Below are 16,622 nucleotides of genomic sequence, written 5' to 3' on the forward strand. Positions count from 1 at the left end.
TATCACTGAGCCAATGCAGATGATTCAAAATGCAGCAGCACAGCACGTCTGGTGTTCAATCAGCCAAGGCAGCCAAATGTCACTCCTCTCTTCTCACCACTTTTTAGCAATGTCATCGATGGCTGCCACTGTACTGGCCTTACGGAATCTCCTGTTCAATTTTCCAGCAAGCTAAACGCCTTCATGCAATAATTCCCGGAACCATGAAATGATGCTGAGAATGTTTAATTACACAAATGGTGTGAAACTGTAAATACAAATACAAACAAACACTAATAAATACTTGTATAAGTAATTTCTAACTAAAAGCTGTGGTCCCCGGCTGGGACGCCCAGGAGGACCGGAGGAGGGCTTGTGTCTCCTCCAGACCGCGAGGGGGTGTCCGTCCTGGTTATGTTGGGCGCCTCGGGTACAGGGCTTGGAAGCCCAGCCCTGTAGGGACCCGTGGCCACTGCCAAGCGGCGCCCCAGTGCCGGAATATCCCGTGTGGGATCCGGCCGGGACGCCCAGGAGGACCGGAGGAGGGCTTGTGCCTCCTCCAGACCTTGAGGGGGCGTCCATCCTGGTTATGTAGGGCTTGGAAGCCCAGCCCTGTAGGGACCCGTGGCCACCGCCAGGCGGCGCCCCAATGCCTGCATATCCCTGGAGCCCAGCACTTCCGCCACACCAGGAAGTGCTGGGGAAGACAACAGGGGACACCCGGACGGCTTCCGGGAGTGCAGCCGACACTTCCGCCACACTGGGGTGTGGCTATGACTGATTGCCGGGAAGCAGCTGGAGCCCATCCTGGTTCCCATATAAGGGGCCGTCTCCCTCCAGTCAGCAGTGGATGTCGGGTGGAAGAGGACAGAGCTGGAGAGAGGACGGGAGGCGGCCAAAAGAGAGGCACAGAGACTGTGAGGCCTGGACATTTGGGGGAACGGTGCTGGAGGCACTGGGGGTGCACGTGAGCGCAAATTTGTAAATATTATTGTAAATAAACGGTGTGTGGTGGAACTATGTTGTCCGTCTGCCCGTGTCCGGGTCCCAGTTCACAAAGCTTAACAACCGAAAGCTCAGTAAATTTGCATGTTGAAATATAGCATTTACTTTGACATTCCCTAACTACGGACTAATACGCTTCCGCACCTAACCAAAGTTACTTAAACAAAAGCTATAAAACTAAAAAAAGAGATAACTTACAGTAAGGTGACCAGAATTTTTTGGGCCAATCCGGGGACATGTTCTAGAGGAGCGTAGACTACTCCCCTCGTGTTCCGTGATTGAAGTTCTCCCACCACTACCGATGAAAAGCTTTGAGTCGCACACACTGCAGATCACAACAGAAGCATCCGGGGTCGGACACAAATACGAAAATTCCCGCTGAAGCCCATCATTGAACTGACACTTCCTTTTAGCACTCATGTTGAATCACAGGGATCGCCGCGCCAAAATGTAGAAACGACAGGTGGAAGAAAAGAGCCGCCATGCTGCTCTCGCATCCAGAAGCAAGCCACGCGTAGACACAGCCACAGGCAGAGGCAGAGCACGCCGTGCCTCTCTTAGAATGTACAGATCACGAGTAGGGACTCTAAAACACTACAGAGTACAAAGTGAAAGCTTATTACGTGATTTCTCGCGAGAGTTGCAGGATTCGGTAAAGCATAACCTCCGTCGAAACACCGCGCATGCGTGCTGAGTTCAAATTATCGTGGTGATGAGATACATTCAAAAAAGTGAACCAGCTGAAACCGGGGACGAAATCTTAAAACGGGGACATGTTTATGAGTGGGGACAGTTGTCCGAAAAAGGGGACTGTCCCCGGAAAACGGAGACGGATGGTTACCTTACTTACAGGGAATGCCTTCACAAGGGCTAACTAAGCAGGATGGCGAAGGATTGTTTGAGAGAACAAACACACCATGCTGGCTGCTGCTGCACTCACTTCCTGTCGCATTGGCTTCCTGTTTCCTGCAGCAGCAGCAGCATTAGGATTTTTATGTCAAGGTTACAAAAGTTTTGTAAATAATTAGAACTTAACTGGCAGGGCCAGAACAGCCATGCTGATACTTCCCTGGGGTTTTACTGGAGCTGCACTGCATGTGATGTCATCAATGTGACCATATAAGGATCGGTGCATACATTATGTTGTAAATGAAATTGGATAATAACTGCATTATTTCTTTCAATTGTTTCATTGGTGAATTTCTGGTTAAAAAAGACTTACATTATGAGTTTTTAGTTTGATTTTGGTTAGCCCCTTGGTTTGATTCTTGCTTTGTGATCTTAGTTTACGTTTTTCTCCTGTCGGCTGAGCCTGAACAGAGAGGTATGGTAATTATTTAAGGTATGGAAGACAGACGTTTCCAGGTAAGGTCGTTCTACTCTGTATGTAGTTTTGGTACCCGAGAGCGGTGACGTGTTGCATTTGATTAGCACGTGCAAGTAAGAATGTCACTTTGCTCTGCGCATATGACAGTAAGGACCCTGCAAAGGCCCATTACAGGATCTCATGCAGCTTCCACAGTGTTCCTCACATCCATTTTACTGTATGTTGATTCTTGAAGTCGGACATTGTACCAAATGATAACTGCAAAATATGAACTGTTTCAGCTACCAGAAGGAAGACCCCAACTCGTTTAAGAAGGACGTCGCCTTCTGGATTAATAACATCTTGATGAGGGTTCCTGACTCCGTGGTGCTGCCGGTTGGCACTCATGTTGATAAATGCCCCAGTTTGGAAGTTATGATGGCAAAGAAGGCAGATATCGAGAAAAGAATTCAGCAAATGATGAAGAAGATGAAAGAAAACATTCAGCTGCGGATGGAGAACTTCAGTGAAAAGAATGATGCTGAGCTGTTTTTTGATCAGTCCAATAAACTGAACAGCTTGATGAACTGTGACCTACAGGTATGGCATGCCTTCGAATAGCTCCTCTGGGTGGTCTTATTTCTCCAGTGTTCCTTCTATGCAATTTGTTTCTTCACAGGTCTTGGATCTGGTGCCCATCGATTGTACAAATATAAAGGAAATTAAAAGCCTTCAAAATAGGATATTAGAAATTGTGCAAAATAAGGAAATATTCCCAAGTATTGAGAAAAAACTTCCTTACCTTTACAAGATGGTCGAGTCAACGATAACAGACCTTCCAATCCAGAAGGAGATTCCAGAGCACGGTATGTCTTAAATGTTTTAAGATGCTCCAAAAAATAAAAACCAAAAATCCCTGAATTTTATTATAAATGTTGCTTAATGTATTTTGTTCACATTTGCATGAAAATACAACCAGGCAAATCAGGAGTGTTCTAGAAAAGGGCGCCTTTAAATTTGGAAATTAGAAAAATTACAAAGAGAAATGGCCATACAGGCTAACAAAGCTCATCAATTCCATTCACCTCCAGTTGAGATTTGAAGATGTTAAGTCCTGCTCTCCACCATACAACTTGATCATTTACTCCATGTGCCTAAGGTTCTCTGTGCTTTCCAATACTTGTGTGACGTGTACCTTTAACAAGTTTCTATCTGCTCTCATAAGAATGAGTCGTAGCCATTATAAAGGTTTGGGGCAGCCACCCGTATTGTTTCCTGGCTGCAAAACGTTGATTCGAAATAAGCACGATGTGCATAGAACAGAGTCCAAAACAGAACTGACTGGCCTTGAGACAAAATGGCCGTTTTATGCAAGAGTAGGGGAAATGACATCACTGCCGCTGGAACCGGAAGTGACGTCTTTGTGACTGGAAGTGACGTCATTGTTGGCTCTGGAACCAGAAGTGATGCCATCAGTGGTGCTGGAATCAAGCAGGATTACCCAGGAATGGTCTAGAAGAGACTAAGAGATAGAGAGAGAGGCAGTCAGCACACTCCATCGTTCCCTGGACTGGCATAGAATTGCTGTTATTTAGGCCCTTCAGCTGTCTCCCATGCGCACGTGAGTGACACGGCCTTGAAGAACTCATTTTAAAGTAATTGCTGGGATCAGGCGTACTAATTCTCTTGATAATTTTGAACTCTTTGATCATGTCACCTCTTAAATGGCATTTTCTTCATCTGAAAGGGTTCAACTCCTTCAGTCTGTCCTCATCGCTCATACCTCTCAGCCCTGGACTCAGCCTAGTCGCTCTTCACTGGACTTTCTCTGGTGCTTTTTTGTGGCCTGGAGACCAAAAGTGCACACAGAACTCCAGGCGAGGGTTCACCATTGTGTTACATAAGTTAATTATAACCTCCCTTGACCTGTGCGGAAAAGAGGTTAGATATTGTGATATGTAACTTAACATCTTATTAACTTTCACAATCTCTTCTGTCCACAGTCTAGAGGTAGCTAGTGATGAGTCCATTATGGCTCCTAAATCCTTCTCTTAAAGTGTACTTTTGATTTTCCAACCACCCATTGTGTGTTCAAACCTAACATTTTTACTTCCTACATGTAATACTTTACATTTATTTGCATGAGATATCATCGTCCATGCTGTCCAGGTCCCTCTGTAATGACACAACTGTTTCTATATTATCTGCCCTTCCACCTAGTTTGGTATCATCTGAAAACTTAACCATCATTTCAATTATTTTGTTGTCAAGATTCTTTATATGTATTAAAAATACCAGCAGCCACAGCACTGATTCCTGAAGGACATCAGTTTTAACATCACCCAATTCTGATGAGGTTCCTCCCACAATAATACTTTGTTCCCAGTTTTTCCACCCGTTTTCACTCTACGCCCAGAATTTACAATACTTCTAGTTTGATTCATAGCTTCTTATGTGGTATTCTACCTAAAGCTTTCTGAAAAGTCAAAATAAATAACATCATATGCACAGCTCTGATCGTACCATTTTGTTGCTTCCTTGTAGAATTCCAACACATTAGTGAAACTCGACCGTCCTCATCTGAACCCATGTGGGCTGTCTTGCCATGTGCTGCTCAGTCTTTTTCTTTATAATTCCTGCCATTCATTTACCTGTAATGCCTGCTACTCTTACTGGCCTATAGCTACCTGGACCGCCTCAGTCACACTTTCGATACAAGATAATATTCGCTAGTCTTCAGTCTTTAGGAAACTCCCAAATGTGTAGTGATTTAAAAATATATATTGTCAATGTTATTACATGTACTCACCAACTTCCTTAAGAACTCAAAGATGAATATTGTCTGACCCTGAAGATTTGTTAGACTATTTAATCTTAGCAGCACTTCTCTCTCTACAGTTACCAAATCCTTCACTACCCCCTTAGTAGTCCCCATTACTGCTGGGAGATTACTGACTTCCTCACATGGAGAAGCTTCTAAAAAAATCTAATTTGGAGTATTTGCTGTTTCAATGTTTGTATATTTTAATTTGAACTTACCTTTTCTCATATTCTTCACCACCTCCTTGACCTCTCTTTTACTACTAAAATAACAAAAGACCAAATGTGAATTTGTCCGTCCATTTTCAATTTAATTCAGTTTAGTGTTCTTCACTGAGGGCAAACGCAGAATGCAAATAGAAGTTCTCAGGTAAAATGCAAGTATAGATTTTACAAATTACCATACTGTACTGTACAGTATCATGCCATACCATAATAGCTTTGTCAGTGTTGCTCTTCAATTTACCTCTGGATCAATATAATATCTATCTATCTATCTATCTATCTATCTATCTATCTATCTATCTATCTATCTATCTATTATATAGTGCCTTTCATATCTATCTATCTATCTATTATATAGTGCCTTTCATTTCTATCTATCTATCTATCTATTTATCTATCTATCTATTATATAGTGCCTTTCATTTCTATCTATCTATCTATCTATCTATCTATCTATCTATCTATCTATCTATCTATCTATCTATTATATAGTGCCTTTCATTTCTATCTATCTATCTATCTATCTATCTATCTATCTATCTATCTATTATCTATCTATCTATCTATCTATCTATCTATCTATCTATCTATCTATCTATCTATCTATCTATCTATCTATCTATTATATAGTGCCTTTCATTCTATCTATCTATCTATCTATCTATCTATCTATCTATCTATCTATCTATCTATCTATCTATCTATCTATTATATAGTGCCTTTCATTTCTATCTATCTATCTATCTATCTATCTATCTATCTATCTATCTATCTATCTATCTATCTATCTATCTATCTATCTATCTATCTCATACCATACCACTGTCTAAACCCACTTAATCCTGAGCAGGGGTCTGGGGCCGCTCCCAGCAAACAGGAACAATCCCTTTCTACAGGGTGCCAGTCTATTGCAGAGGAACACACTCACATGCACACTCCAGGTCCAATTTAGCAACACCAATCCCCCAAATCTACATGTAAATACAGAATTAGTACATTAGTACATTAGTACAACCCTAACTACAAAGAGGACTGTTTCATTTATGTTAGGTAGAATGCCCAGAGGGGACTGGGTGGTCTCGTGGCCTGGAACCCCTGCAGATTTTATTTTTTTCTCCAGCCGTCTGGAGTTTATTTTCTGTCCACCCTGGCCATCGGACCTTACTCCTTTTCTATGTTAACTAATGTTGTCTTATTTTAATTTCTTGTTTTGTATTTTATTTTTCTTTTCTTCATTATTTAAAGCACTTTGAGCTACTTTTTGTATGAAAATGTGCTATATAAATAAATGTTGTTGTTGTTATTTGAAGACACAGATTTGTTTAAAACACAGAACACAAAGTAGAAACTGATTAACAGACTAACATACATGGGAACTAACAATATCTGACCATTAATTAATTGTTGAATGATCATCAGTTGACAACGGAGGAGAGGAAACCAAAAACTCCAGTCTGCGTCCCTGGAGTATTAAACCCCTTGAGTTCTAAACCCTCTTGTATCAGGTCAGAATGGCTTTACTGATCTCAAGTGCTGAATGATCCATTTTAGGGCCTTCAGCCCCAGGTTCGACCCCACCGAGGTACCTTTCTTCAACATATTGTGATTCCCCCTTTCCATGGACTCTCGCTACCTTCCATTACTGAAACATACTGCACTACCACTAAGCTGGTGTTTGTGCATCCATTGTCCCCCTGTTATCTAAGGCTTTGGCAAATTATGGGATTTATTAATGTTGATAATACTGAATGACAAGGACCTTGTCCCCATACACGGTTGTGACATTTAAAAGTATTCTCTCCTGGGACGTTTCCCAATTTTCTTGTTATATACCATTGAGTCACAATGGATTTCATTTTGTTTTTTTGACATTGATCAGCTGATGAAGACTCCTTAATGTCCAGGTGAAAACAGATCTCTGTAAACGGGCAACACGCTCTGGCTGAAACATCACAGTCTCACTTCATCTTCTGGTCCATCTTTCCAAGTTTTATTATTGTGCATACCTTATTCACCTCATCTTGTGCAGATCCTCTACTACTGTATGTTGTTCATGTGTCAATGAAATTGTGACCAGAAAGCGATGGATTCCCTTCTGTTCCTAGTGCCTCCTAATGGTGCTGGCCTTCGAGTTCCTCAGGCACGTTCCTCTCACCTGTTAAATTTAAGCACTTCTGTTGCTTTTTCCAGGCATCGTTCCTCTTGGTGAGCTGCTGGACAAACTAAACGAGAATGGGGGCTTCAAGAAGCTGATGGAGGATGATTTGAAAGATATTTTACGATACCTGCATAGGATTGGGATTATCATGTGGTACGAGGAAATCTCCACTTTGGCCAAGACGATCTTCGTCAAACCTTCTTTTCTCATAACTCTTTTTAAGGCAAGTCTAAAATGTTTTCATTCCCACCTGATGGACTGTTTCATTCCCTCAGTGCTTATGTGTGATTGTCATTTGCTTCCATATTCCTGTGCGTTAAAATCTTTTTTTGAAAATCTTCACAGTTTCTTTCACTTATGTTACCTTATTAGTACTGTCTTCCATCTTCATGTAATAAAGAGCTCAACATGTGACAGTGTTATGCAGTGCCCACCATAATGTATAAGATAAAGACTCATTTCTCTTTGGTTTCCTACTTTGCTCCACAGTTTAATATTACAAATCAAACCATTCAGATGTGATTAAAGTGCAGATTGCAGACTTTCATTTAAGACGTTTCCATACATTTCGGTCATAGCATGTAGAAGTGACAAAACATTTTATACTCGAAAGTTACAAATGTGACTTCAGTCCATTGGCCGGGAGACAAAAATAGATATTAGAACAATCTTAGACGAGAACAGGCCATTCAGCCCAATACTCTCTCCAGTCCATCCGTCCATCCATCCATCCATCCTCTTCCGCTTATTCGAGATCGGGTCACGGGCGCAGCAGCTTGAGCAGAGATGCCCAGACTTCCCTCTCCCCAGCCACTTCTTCTAGCTCTTCTGGGGGAATCCCGAGGTGTTCCCAGGCCAGCCGGGAGACATAGTCCCTCCAGCGTGTCTTGGGTCTTCCCTGGGGCCTCCTCCCGGTTGGACGTGCCCAGAACATCTCACCAGGGAGGCGTCCAGGAGGCATCCTGATCAGATGTCCGAGCCACCTATCCACTTAATTCTTCTAAAATAGCATCAAGTTGAGTTTTGAAAGGTCCCTAACGTTCTTCTATATCATGCAAAAATAATGGCAATGTAATTATAAATAAACTTGAGCAGTTATTGTATTGTTCTGGGTATAACGTTAAGCTGCATCCAGCCCTGCAAGCGGTCCTCCAACTTGCAGGATGATGGCAGGACTGGCACACCAGCCACCGTAAAAACTTCATGCAGCTCCGAACCGCCAGACAAAACTCCTTTCTGCTCTCCGCATGAGTAGCTCTGCTGCAGCCACCCATAGGAAGGCTGCTCGCATTATGAAGGGGATGGGGAAAGCCCTTGGGATTGTCTTCCCCGGACGAGTCAGAACCCCTGAAGAGCCAATGGGGTCAGGCCTGTTGGAGATAGGAACTGGCATGGCGCTGGGGTGTAGCCCACTGCATGGCAGCACTCATGTCCCTTTGAAGTGGCCCATCCAGGTAGGTGACTGGAACGTCTTGTCTCTTAGGCATTCTGGAGTGGGACACCGCGTGTCTGCCTCAGGGTTTGCCAGCTGTGGTGGGTGTAGTAATGTGCTGTACCAGTGCATGCTCCCCAGCCTGACCTGACTTGAGCCGTCGTATAAAAATAGTATACTAGCAGCCAGCATGGGTTTCTGAGAGGAAAGTCCTATCAAACCAGTCTGCTAGACTTTCTTGAATGGGTAACTGGAGTAATGGACAAAATCATAGCACATAACATAACCTACCTGTCTCACATTCAGTCCCACAAATTTTGAAACTATAAGCTTTTGACATCGGAAGCAAGTGTTCTATCAAAAATGAAAAGATATGGCAGGCCACAATGGCTGTGAATGCAGGGGATGGAAGACAAAGTCATAAAGTCAAGCCAAAGTCAAAAATTAGGAGATTAAAAAAATATGTAGCACAGAAGCCAGATGTTTAATCAAACATCTACTGCAAAGTCATAAAACAGAGGCGGAAGAGCTAAATTAGCCGCACATGTTTAGAACTGCTTTAAAATCCGCAATCTTGGATGCTGGCCTTTACATCGTTTGACGTCTTGCATCATACACTTCAGGTCATACTTGCATAGCAACTGTTACTACTAGGTAGACCTTATTAACTATTTGTACCTTGTGGCCTCCAGGGGGCACTCCAGCTCCCCAAACACCTGACACAGACAGTCTCAGACACAAGTCACAGCAAACAGGAGTTATTTATTGTGTTTTCCATGGGAAACTCTTTCCTAATCATTTCCCACAGCACCAGCACAGGAACAGCAATAAGCAGCACACAGCAACTCTTTCTTTTCTTCTCTTTCCTTCTCTCTCTCTCTGCCTCTTCCTCCTCTGCTCCTCCTAGTAAGCTTCATCTCCTTCCTCCCAACTCTGGCTCCCAGAGTTCTTTCAGGCAGCTCCTTCCATATTATCCCCCAAAGTACATCTGTTGTTCCAAAGGCTTGGCCCCACGAAGTAAGGCTCCCCAGTCCGTGCAGTACACCAGCGGTTCTCAAACTGTGAGGCGCACTGAAGCTGTACAAGGGGCGCATCGAATAAATGAACAAGACATGAAAATTAATTTTTTACATTTTTATTTCAAATTTAAATTTACAAGGATATAATCACAACGAGTGCATTAAAATTAAAATTATTTCTAAGGCATAGACCTAATGACTAATATGTGTGTGCTTTAAAGTACACAGCCTGTCCAGGTTTGGTTTGATATTTTCGAGATAAACACTCTGAGCTCCTTTTCTGTTTGAAGTTTGTTTCTATAACGTGCGGCGCCGCTGCTGCTGCTTTTATAGTCGCGTATTTTCAATCCAGAATGTTCGAGACGTATCGGTATCTGTCACGAACATTTGGGGAACAGTAGATCAGGTGATAATGCGACGCGACTGCACCACATTGGCAGCGTAGCCAATATTGCCAAATTGAGTTAAATAATTTACTGCGTATTGGGTTATACGCATAACCCACATAACAGCGGTACAATATTTATTGGACGAAAATACGTTCGTCTTGTGCCGATTGACTTCATCGGTGTCCTCGTTTACGAGATTTTTAAAAATTAAAACATATTTAATTGTTTCTTACATAAAAAAATAATTAAATAAGAAAAAATAATTTATTCTTTGTTTTTGGGATTAGAATTACTACCAAAAACCACACAAAGCATTTTAACAGTTATTAAACTTTGCACTTTAAAAAAAATAAATTGCAAATATTTCATCGAAGTTAGCCGAACACATGCAAATCTAATGGAAGTAAAAATGATTGGATACCGCGACACCGCACGAGTAGCATACCTTTGTTAGTTGTATCAGGGGTTATCCTCATCTATCTTATATTTTCCAGGGGGCGCAGAATTATTCCAGGTAGTAAAGGGGGTGGGGCGTGAAATACGAAAGTTTGAGAACCGCTGCAGTACACACTGGTGGCACCCATGAAATCCAACAGGCATGAGTCAAAGAACTCCAGTTTCCCAGGATGCCCTGTGGGAAACCATGGTGCAGCCAGAACTTAGGGGGGCCTGCCATCTAGTAGTCCGGGGAGACAGTGCCCTATGCATTGCTGTCTCCCCCTGCCCAATGAAGCATCACTACCAGCCAAGGTCCCCGGCCATCCCACACAATCTTTAGTAAACTTTTTCTGATTATCAAAGAGGATTTTATCATGCCCGGAATTCAATGATTTTGTTATATATATAGTTTAGAATCTTGCTTATTTTTGTTTTCATTTTGTTTGCATTCTAAAGGATCACTATTTTGTTTTGGGTGGATGTCACAACGTGATGACAAATTGCTAGGAACGGTTTTGTGAAAGTTGGATCACATGACTTGACAGGTGCGACGCTTCCTTTGTGGCATTCAAGACTGCGCGTAAATGTTTTTCTAAGACGCGCTCTTGTTGATCTCTGTTTCTGACTAAGCCCACATTGACTATTTGCGAATACTCCGGTCCCACACACGTGCTGCTCGATTTTTTCCTAGAAAATATCATGAGACTGCTGTAGAATTCCAGCACCTTAGTGAAACATGGCCAGCCTCTTCTGAACCCTTGTTGACTGTTGACAGTTAAAACCTCCTATTGTCGCCGTGTGCTGCTCAATATTTTCTTTAATAATTGCTTCCATTAATTTACCGTACCTGTGATGTTTGTTGAGCTTACTTGCCTAAAGTGACTTGGATCATCTTGTTCATGCTTTTTATACAATGGGATAATATTCGCTGGCCTCCAGGCTTTAGGAATTTCCCCAGTGTGCATCAATTTACGAAAGTTATGGTTTATATCTGCATTAACATTTACTGTATATTTGATTATCTGAACCAACCTTAGTCCCAATTTCTTTAGAAAAGCGATGTTCTACTGTATTTTATTGGAAATTGTTCAAGGACAACATTTTCTGTGAATCAATCTGAAAATCACATGCTAATTTTGTGCATTTATTTAATTTATCAGATGATTGTCCGTCATGATTTGGTTGAACAGTTAGAGAAAATTCCCAAGGCTGTGTTGGTAGGAGAGCGCGCTCTAGAGAAAGATGTCCACAAATGGATCCGTCAGTATAGAAGCAATGCGATACTGGACCACAAAGCTGTGTCTGCTCTGGTGAAACATCTGCTGCAGCAAGTCAGCTCTGATGGAGAAGACGACATCTTGGAGGAGATCACGGGGAACAGAGAACAGAAAGGAAAGCTTTTCAACCTTCTGGAACATTTTGAAATCTGTTTGGCGATGAAGCCTCACACGTCCCTAAATCCTAATGCTAAAGCATTTGAGCCAGGAAGAAGGTGGGCCTATATGAACTACCATTCCAATGGAGCTTACCTGTTTCCAAGCAACTTACGCAACGCCATTTCAATGGAAATTTGGAAAAACGATAATGAAGATGATGTACGTGTCTTGGTTTATTTCCTGCCAGAAGTTCCTGAAGGGTTTTTTCCAAGGTAACTCAAATTTTCTTTTTCACAAATCAGATTTTTTAAATGTTACTGAACACTCTCTAGTTAAACAAAGACAGAATTATGTAGGCCTTAGATAAGTTCGTATCTTTTGTGTGAATCAAATTATAAAGATGTATCCATTGTCTAATCCTGTACATTTAGATCATTCTACCAGCTTAGAAGCTGAGTGTGTTCAGACCATCAAGTGCCTGACGTGGAAACACATAAGTGCCGGCATTTCAAATTTTACACGATTTCTTAACTGAGTGAGGGGAGACCACCTTCCAAAGTTCAAGGGCGATTAAAATATGCACATTAGATTTGAGAGCGGTAGGGCGCAGTGTCCACCGAGAAGGTCAGAGTTGGAGATGTTGGTTTGACGCAGCAAAAAATAGAATAAATACCGGCCCACAAGCCCTGAGACCCTTCCCTTTGTTTCTGTTGTCACGTTAATCGCTTTTCTGTGATCTTCAGGAATCGTTGCTTAGCTCTCAACTAGTCAACCATGCGCTAAATTTGCCATCGAGGATTTCTGTTTTCATGGAAAGTACGTGTTAACATGGAAGAGCTTTCATCACGAGCATATGGCCATGTTTTTTCTAGACCAGTCCAACCTAGCACTATATGCCCAATCCTACACTGTGAATGACAGAAGGACCCCAATCATGGTGTGTTCACAAGCTTTGGAACAGATACTTGTGAGTGAAACCTTGACGACCTTTAAGAAGAATCTGGATGAGACATTCAGGTGAAAACAAGAGCTTGATGGACCAAATGGTCTCCTCTCGTTTGTCAAATGTCTTTTTTTTTATTAGGAGTGTGGAATTAAAGGTCACCACCCTTCCAAGTTGTAGGTTCCAGTGAGACAATTTGGAGATAACTTTATTATACGTATAAGCTTTGAACTCTCAACTTATTCTGTAGTAAAAACAAAAAGTAGGTCAGCCACAAATATCATTTTTTGGGCTTGCATTGTATTTAGTGGTCTGACACTTAATGAGTTCATTTGAATAGAGCAGAAAATCAACAATGACCTCAAGTTTCTCTTAAAATGACACCATGAAACAAAGCGGAAAGGTGAGACTGCCGTCCAAAAGCAAGAAAAGAATCCGAAACTGTGGATTTAGTGGCCACTTTCACGTAATTTCCTCAAAAAGTTAATTTGTTCATTAATTAACTGGGGTGAACAACAACAGCAACATTTATTTCTATACTACATTTTCATGCAAACAATGCAGCTCAAAGTGCTTTACAAGATGACAAAAAGAAAGTTATATGAAATGAAAAGCAAATAAGATTAGGCAATAATACGAGGGACGTTCAAAAAGTTTCTGCACTTTTTTTTAACTCTATTTATAAGAATTTCCAAAACAAATTATGTCTAAGTACGAGGGTGTTGTACCGTGTTAGCCATTATGGACGTAGTGAGAAGTTAAGCCAAATGACGCCTTTTATTGGCTAACAAGAAAGATTACAATATGAAAACTTTCAAGGCAACTCAGGTCCCTTCTGCAGGCAAGATTGCATATTGTAATCTATCTTGTTAGCCAATAAAAGGCGTCATCTGGCTTAACTTCTCACTAAAAACAAATAATATCACTTTCTAAATAGTCACCTTCCTTTGCGATGCAATTTTCCCAGCGTCGTATCAACTTTTTAACGCCCAATTACTACTCCTCCTGCCTTCTCCGTTTCCAAAAAAAATATAAAAATGCAGAATCTTTTTGAACGTCCCTCATATTGAAGAGAAAAAAAAAATTAAGATGGCCAGGAGGTCAGAAAAAAACCAAAAAAAAGTTCACAAAGGTTGAAGTTGAAGGCTGGGTCAGAGTCCTCGATGCGTAGCTGTGCTCAGCCTGTGGGGCAGCAGCAGAAACCATCTACTCGATGTAATAAAGTGCTAATGTCTGTCACACAATTATTATTATAGAGAGCTTTTCATATCTATCTATCTATCTATCTATCTATCTATCTATCTATCTATCTATCTATCTATCTATCTATCTATCTATCTATCTATCTATCTATCTATCTATCTATCTATCTATCTAATCTAAGTTATATTTTATTTATTTTATTTGTTTTTTCTCCAGCCGTCTGGAGTTTTTTTTTTTTGTTTTTTCTGTCCACCCTGGCCATTGGACCTTACTCTTATTCTATGTTAATAAATGTTGACTTATTTTATTTTCTTACTGTGTCTTTTATTTTTCTATTCTTTATTATGTAAAGCACTTTGAGCTACTGTTTGTATGAAAATGTGCTATATAAATAAATGTTGTTGTTGTATCTATCTATCTATCTATCTATCTATCTATCTATCTATCTATCTATCTATCTATCTATCTATCTATCTATCTATCTACAGTGGTGTGAAAAACTATTTGCCCCCTTCCTGATTTCTTATTCTTTTGCATGTTTGTCACACAAAATGTTTCTGATCATCAAACACATTTAACCATTAGTCAAATATAACACAAGTAAACACAAAATGCAGTTTTTAAATGATGGTTTTTATTATTTAGGGAGAAAAAAAATCTTGTCCCTAAGCCAGTCTTGCGGTGTCGTTGGTCCTATTGGAAGGTAAATCATTGGCCCAATCGGAGGCCCAGAACACTCCAGACCAGGTTCTCATAAAGGATATCTCTGTACTTTGCTCCATTTAGCTTTCCCTCGATCCTGACTAGCCACTCAGTTCCTGATGCTGCTCCCACCATGCTTCACCGATGGAGTGGTATTACAGTGGTGAATAGCAGTGCCTTGTTCCCACCACATGTGACACTTAGAAATGAGGCCAAACAGTTCAATCTTGGTTTCATCAGACCAGAAAATCTTGTTTCTCATTATCTTGCCTTTGTGCAAACTTCAAGCATCTTCCCAAAAATCGTTTACTGAGGTGATGTTATTTCACTTTTCTTATTTATGTTGTGTTAATGTTATAAGCAGCTCCAAAGCTACCAAGTTAAATTCCTGTACATTAAGTACTGGCCAATTAAAGTGTGTCTGATTCTGATTCTGACGTGGCCACTCTGCCGTACAGCACAGATTGTTGAAGTGTTGCAGTAAGGGTTCTGCTTCTGGAAGTTTCTCCCATGTCCACATAGATTGTCTTGACCTCAGCCAGATTAGCCATTAGGTTCTTGGCCTCCTCTCTTACTAAGGCTCTTCTACCCCTATTACTCAGTTTGTCCAAGTGACCAGCTCTAGGAAGAGTCTTGATTCTTCCAAACTTTGTCCTTTTAGGAATTATGGAAGCCATTGTGCTCTTGGGATCCTCCAGGGCTGTAGGGATTTTCATGTAGTCTTCTCCAGGTCTGTGCCTGAACACAATCCTGTCTCTATGCTGTGCAGGCAGCTTCTTCATCCTCATGGCTTGGGTTTTGCTCAGCAGGTGTGTTCCTTTCCTAATCAGGTCTAAACCACTGACCTGACCACAGGAGGACTGCAGACATCTCAATGATGGTCAGTAGAATCGGACACACTTGACACAAATATTAAGCGTAATAACAAAGGGTCAGAATACTTGTATCAATGGGATATTTCCGTTTTTCTATTTTTAAATAATTTGAAAAAATATCTAAAGTCCTATTTTTGCTTTGCCATTATGGAAAGTTGAGTGTTGTTTGATTGTGGTCCATATTGACATGATAGCAACACACAGTTGCTGCAGATTTGTCAGCTGCACATCCATGATTCAAATCTCTCGTTCCACCTCATCCCAAAGGTGCTTTATTGGATTGAGATCTGCTGACTGTGGAGGCCATTTTAGTCCAGTGAACTCAGATTTAGATTCAAGAAACCAGTTTGAGATGATCTGAGCTTTGTGACATGGTGCGTTATCCTGCTGGAAGTAGCCATCAGAAGATGGGGAAACTGTAGTCATAAAGGGATCGATATGGTCAGCAACAACTCTCAGGTTGGCTGTGGCATTTAAATGATGCTCGGTTGGTACAGAGGGGCCCAAAGCGTGCCTAGAAAATACCCCCATAGCATTGCACCACCACCTGCAACAGCAGTCTGAACTGTTGATACGAGGCAAGTTGGATCCATGCTTTCATGTTGTTGATGCTAAATTCTGACCATACCATCTGAGTGTCACAGCAGAAATTGAGACTCATCAGACCAGGCAACATTTTTCCAATCTTCTATTGCCCCATTTTGATGAGCCTGTGTGACATGTCACCCTGTGTGGTTTTCTGCTGCTGTAGC

General features: G+C 41.3%; 1 protein-coding gene across 2 annotated transcripts in view; it reads left to right on the forward strand.

The window, feature by feature from the left end:
• si:ch211-210p4.6 (malignant fibrous histiocytoma-amplified sequence 1 homolog) overlaps positions 1-16,622 on the forward strand; it is a 77,595-nt gene that overhangs the window by 6,357 nt on the left and 54,616 nt on the right. For both annotated transcript variants that reach the window (XM_039744492.1, XM_039744500.1), the window contains exons 3-6: positions 2,593-2,890; positions 2,970-3,156; positions 7,526-7,716; positions 11,932-12,419. In XM_039744492.1, the coding sequence (XP_039600426.1) occupies positions 2,593-2,890; positions 2,970-3,156; positions 7,526-7,716; positions 11,932-12,419 (1,164 nt within the window). The remainder of the gene's footprint in view (positions 1-2,592; positions 2,891-2,969; positions 3,157-7,525; positions 7,717-11,931; positions 12,420-16,622) is intronic.

The sequence above is a fragment of the Polypterus senegalus genome, chromosome 1 (genome assembly GCF_016835505.1).
Source record: "Polypterus senegalus isolate Bchr_013 chromosome 1, ASM1683550v1, whole genome shotgun sequence".
In the NCBI taxonomy this organism is placed as follows: Eukaryota; Metazoa; Chordata; class Cladistia; order Polypteriformes; family Polypteridae; genus Polypterus; species Polypterus senegalus.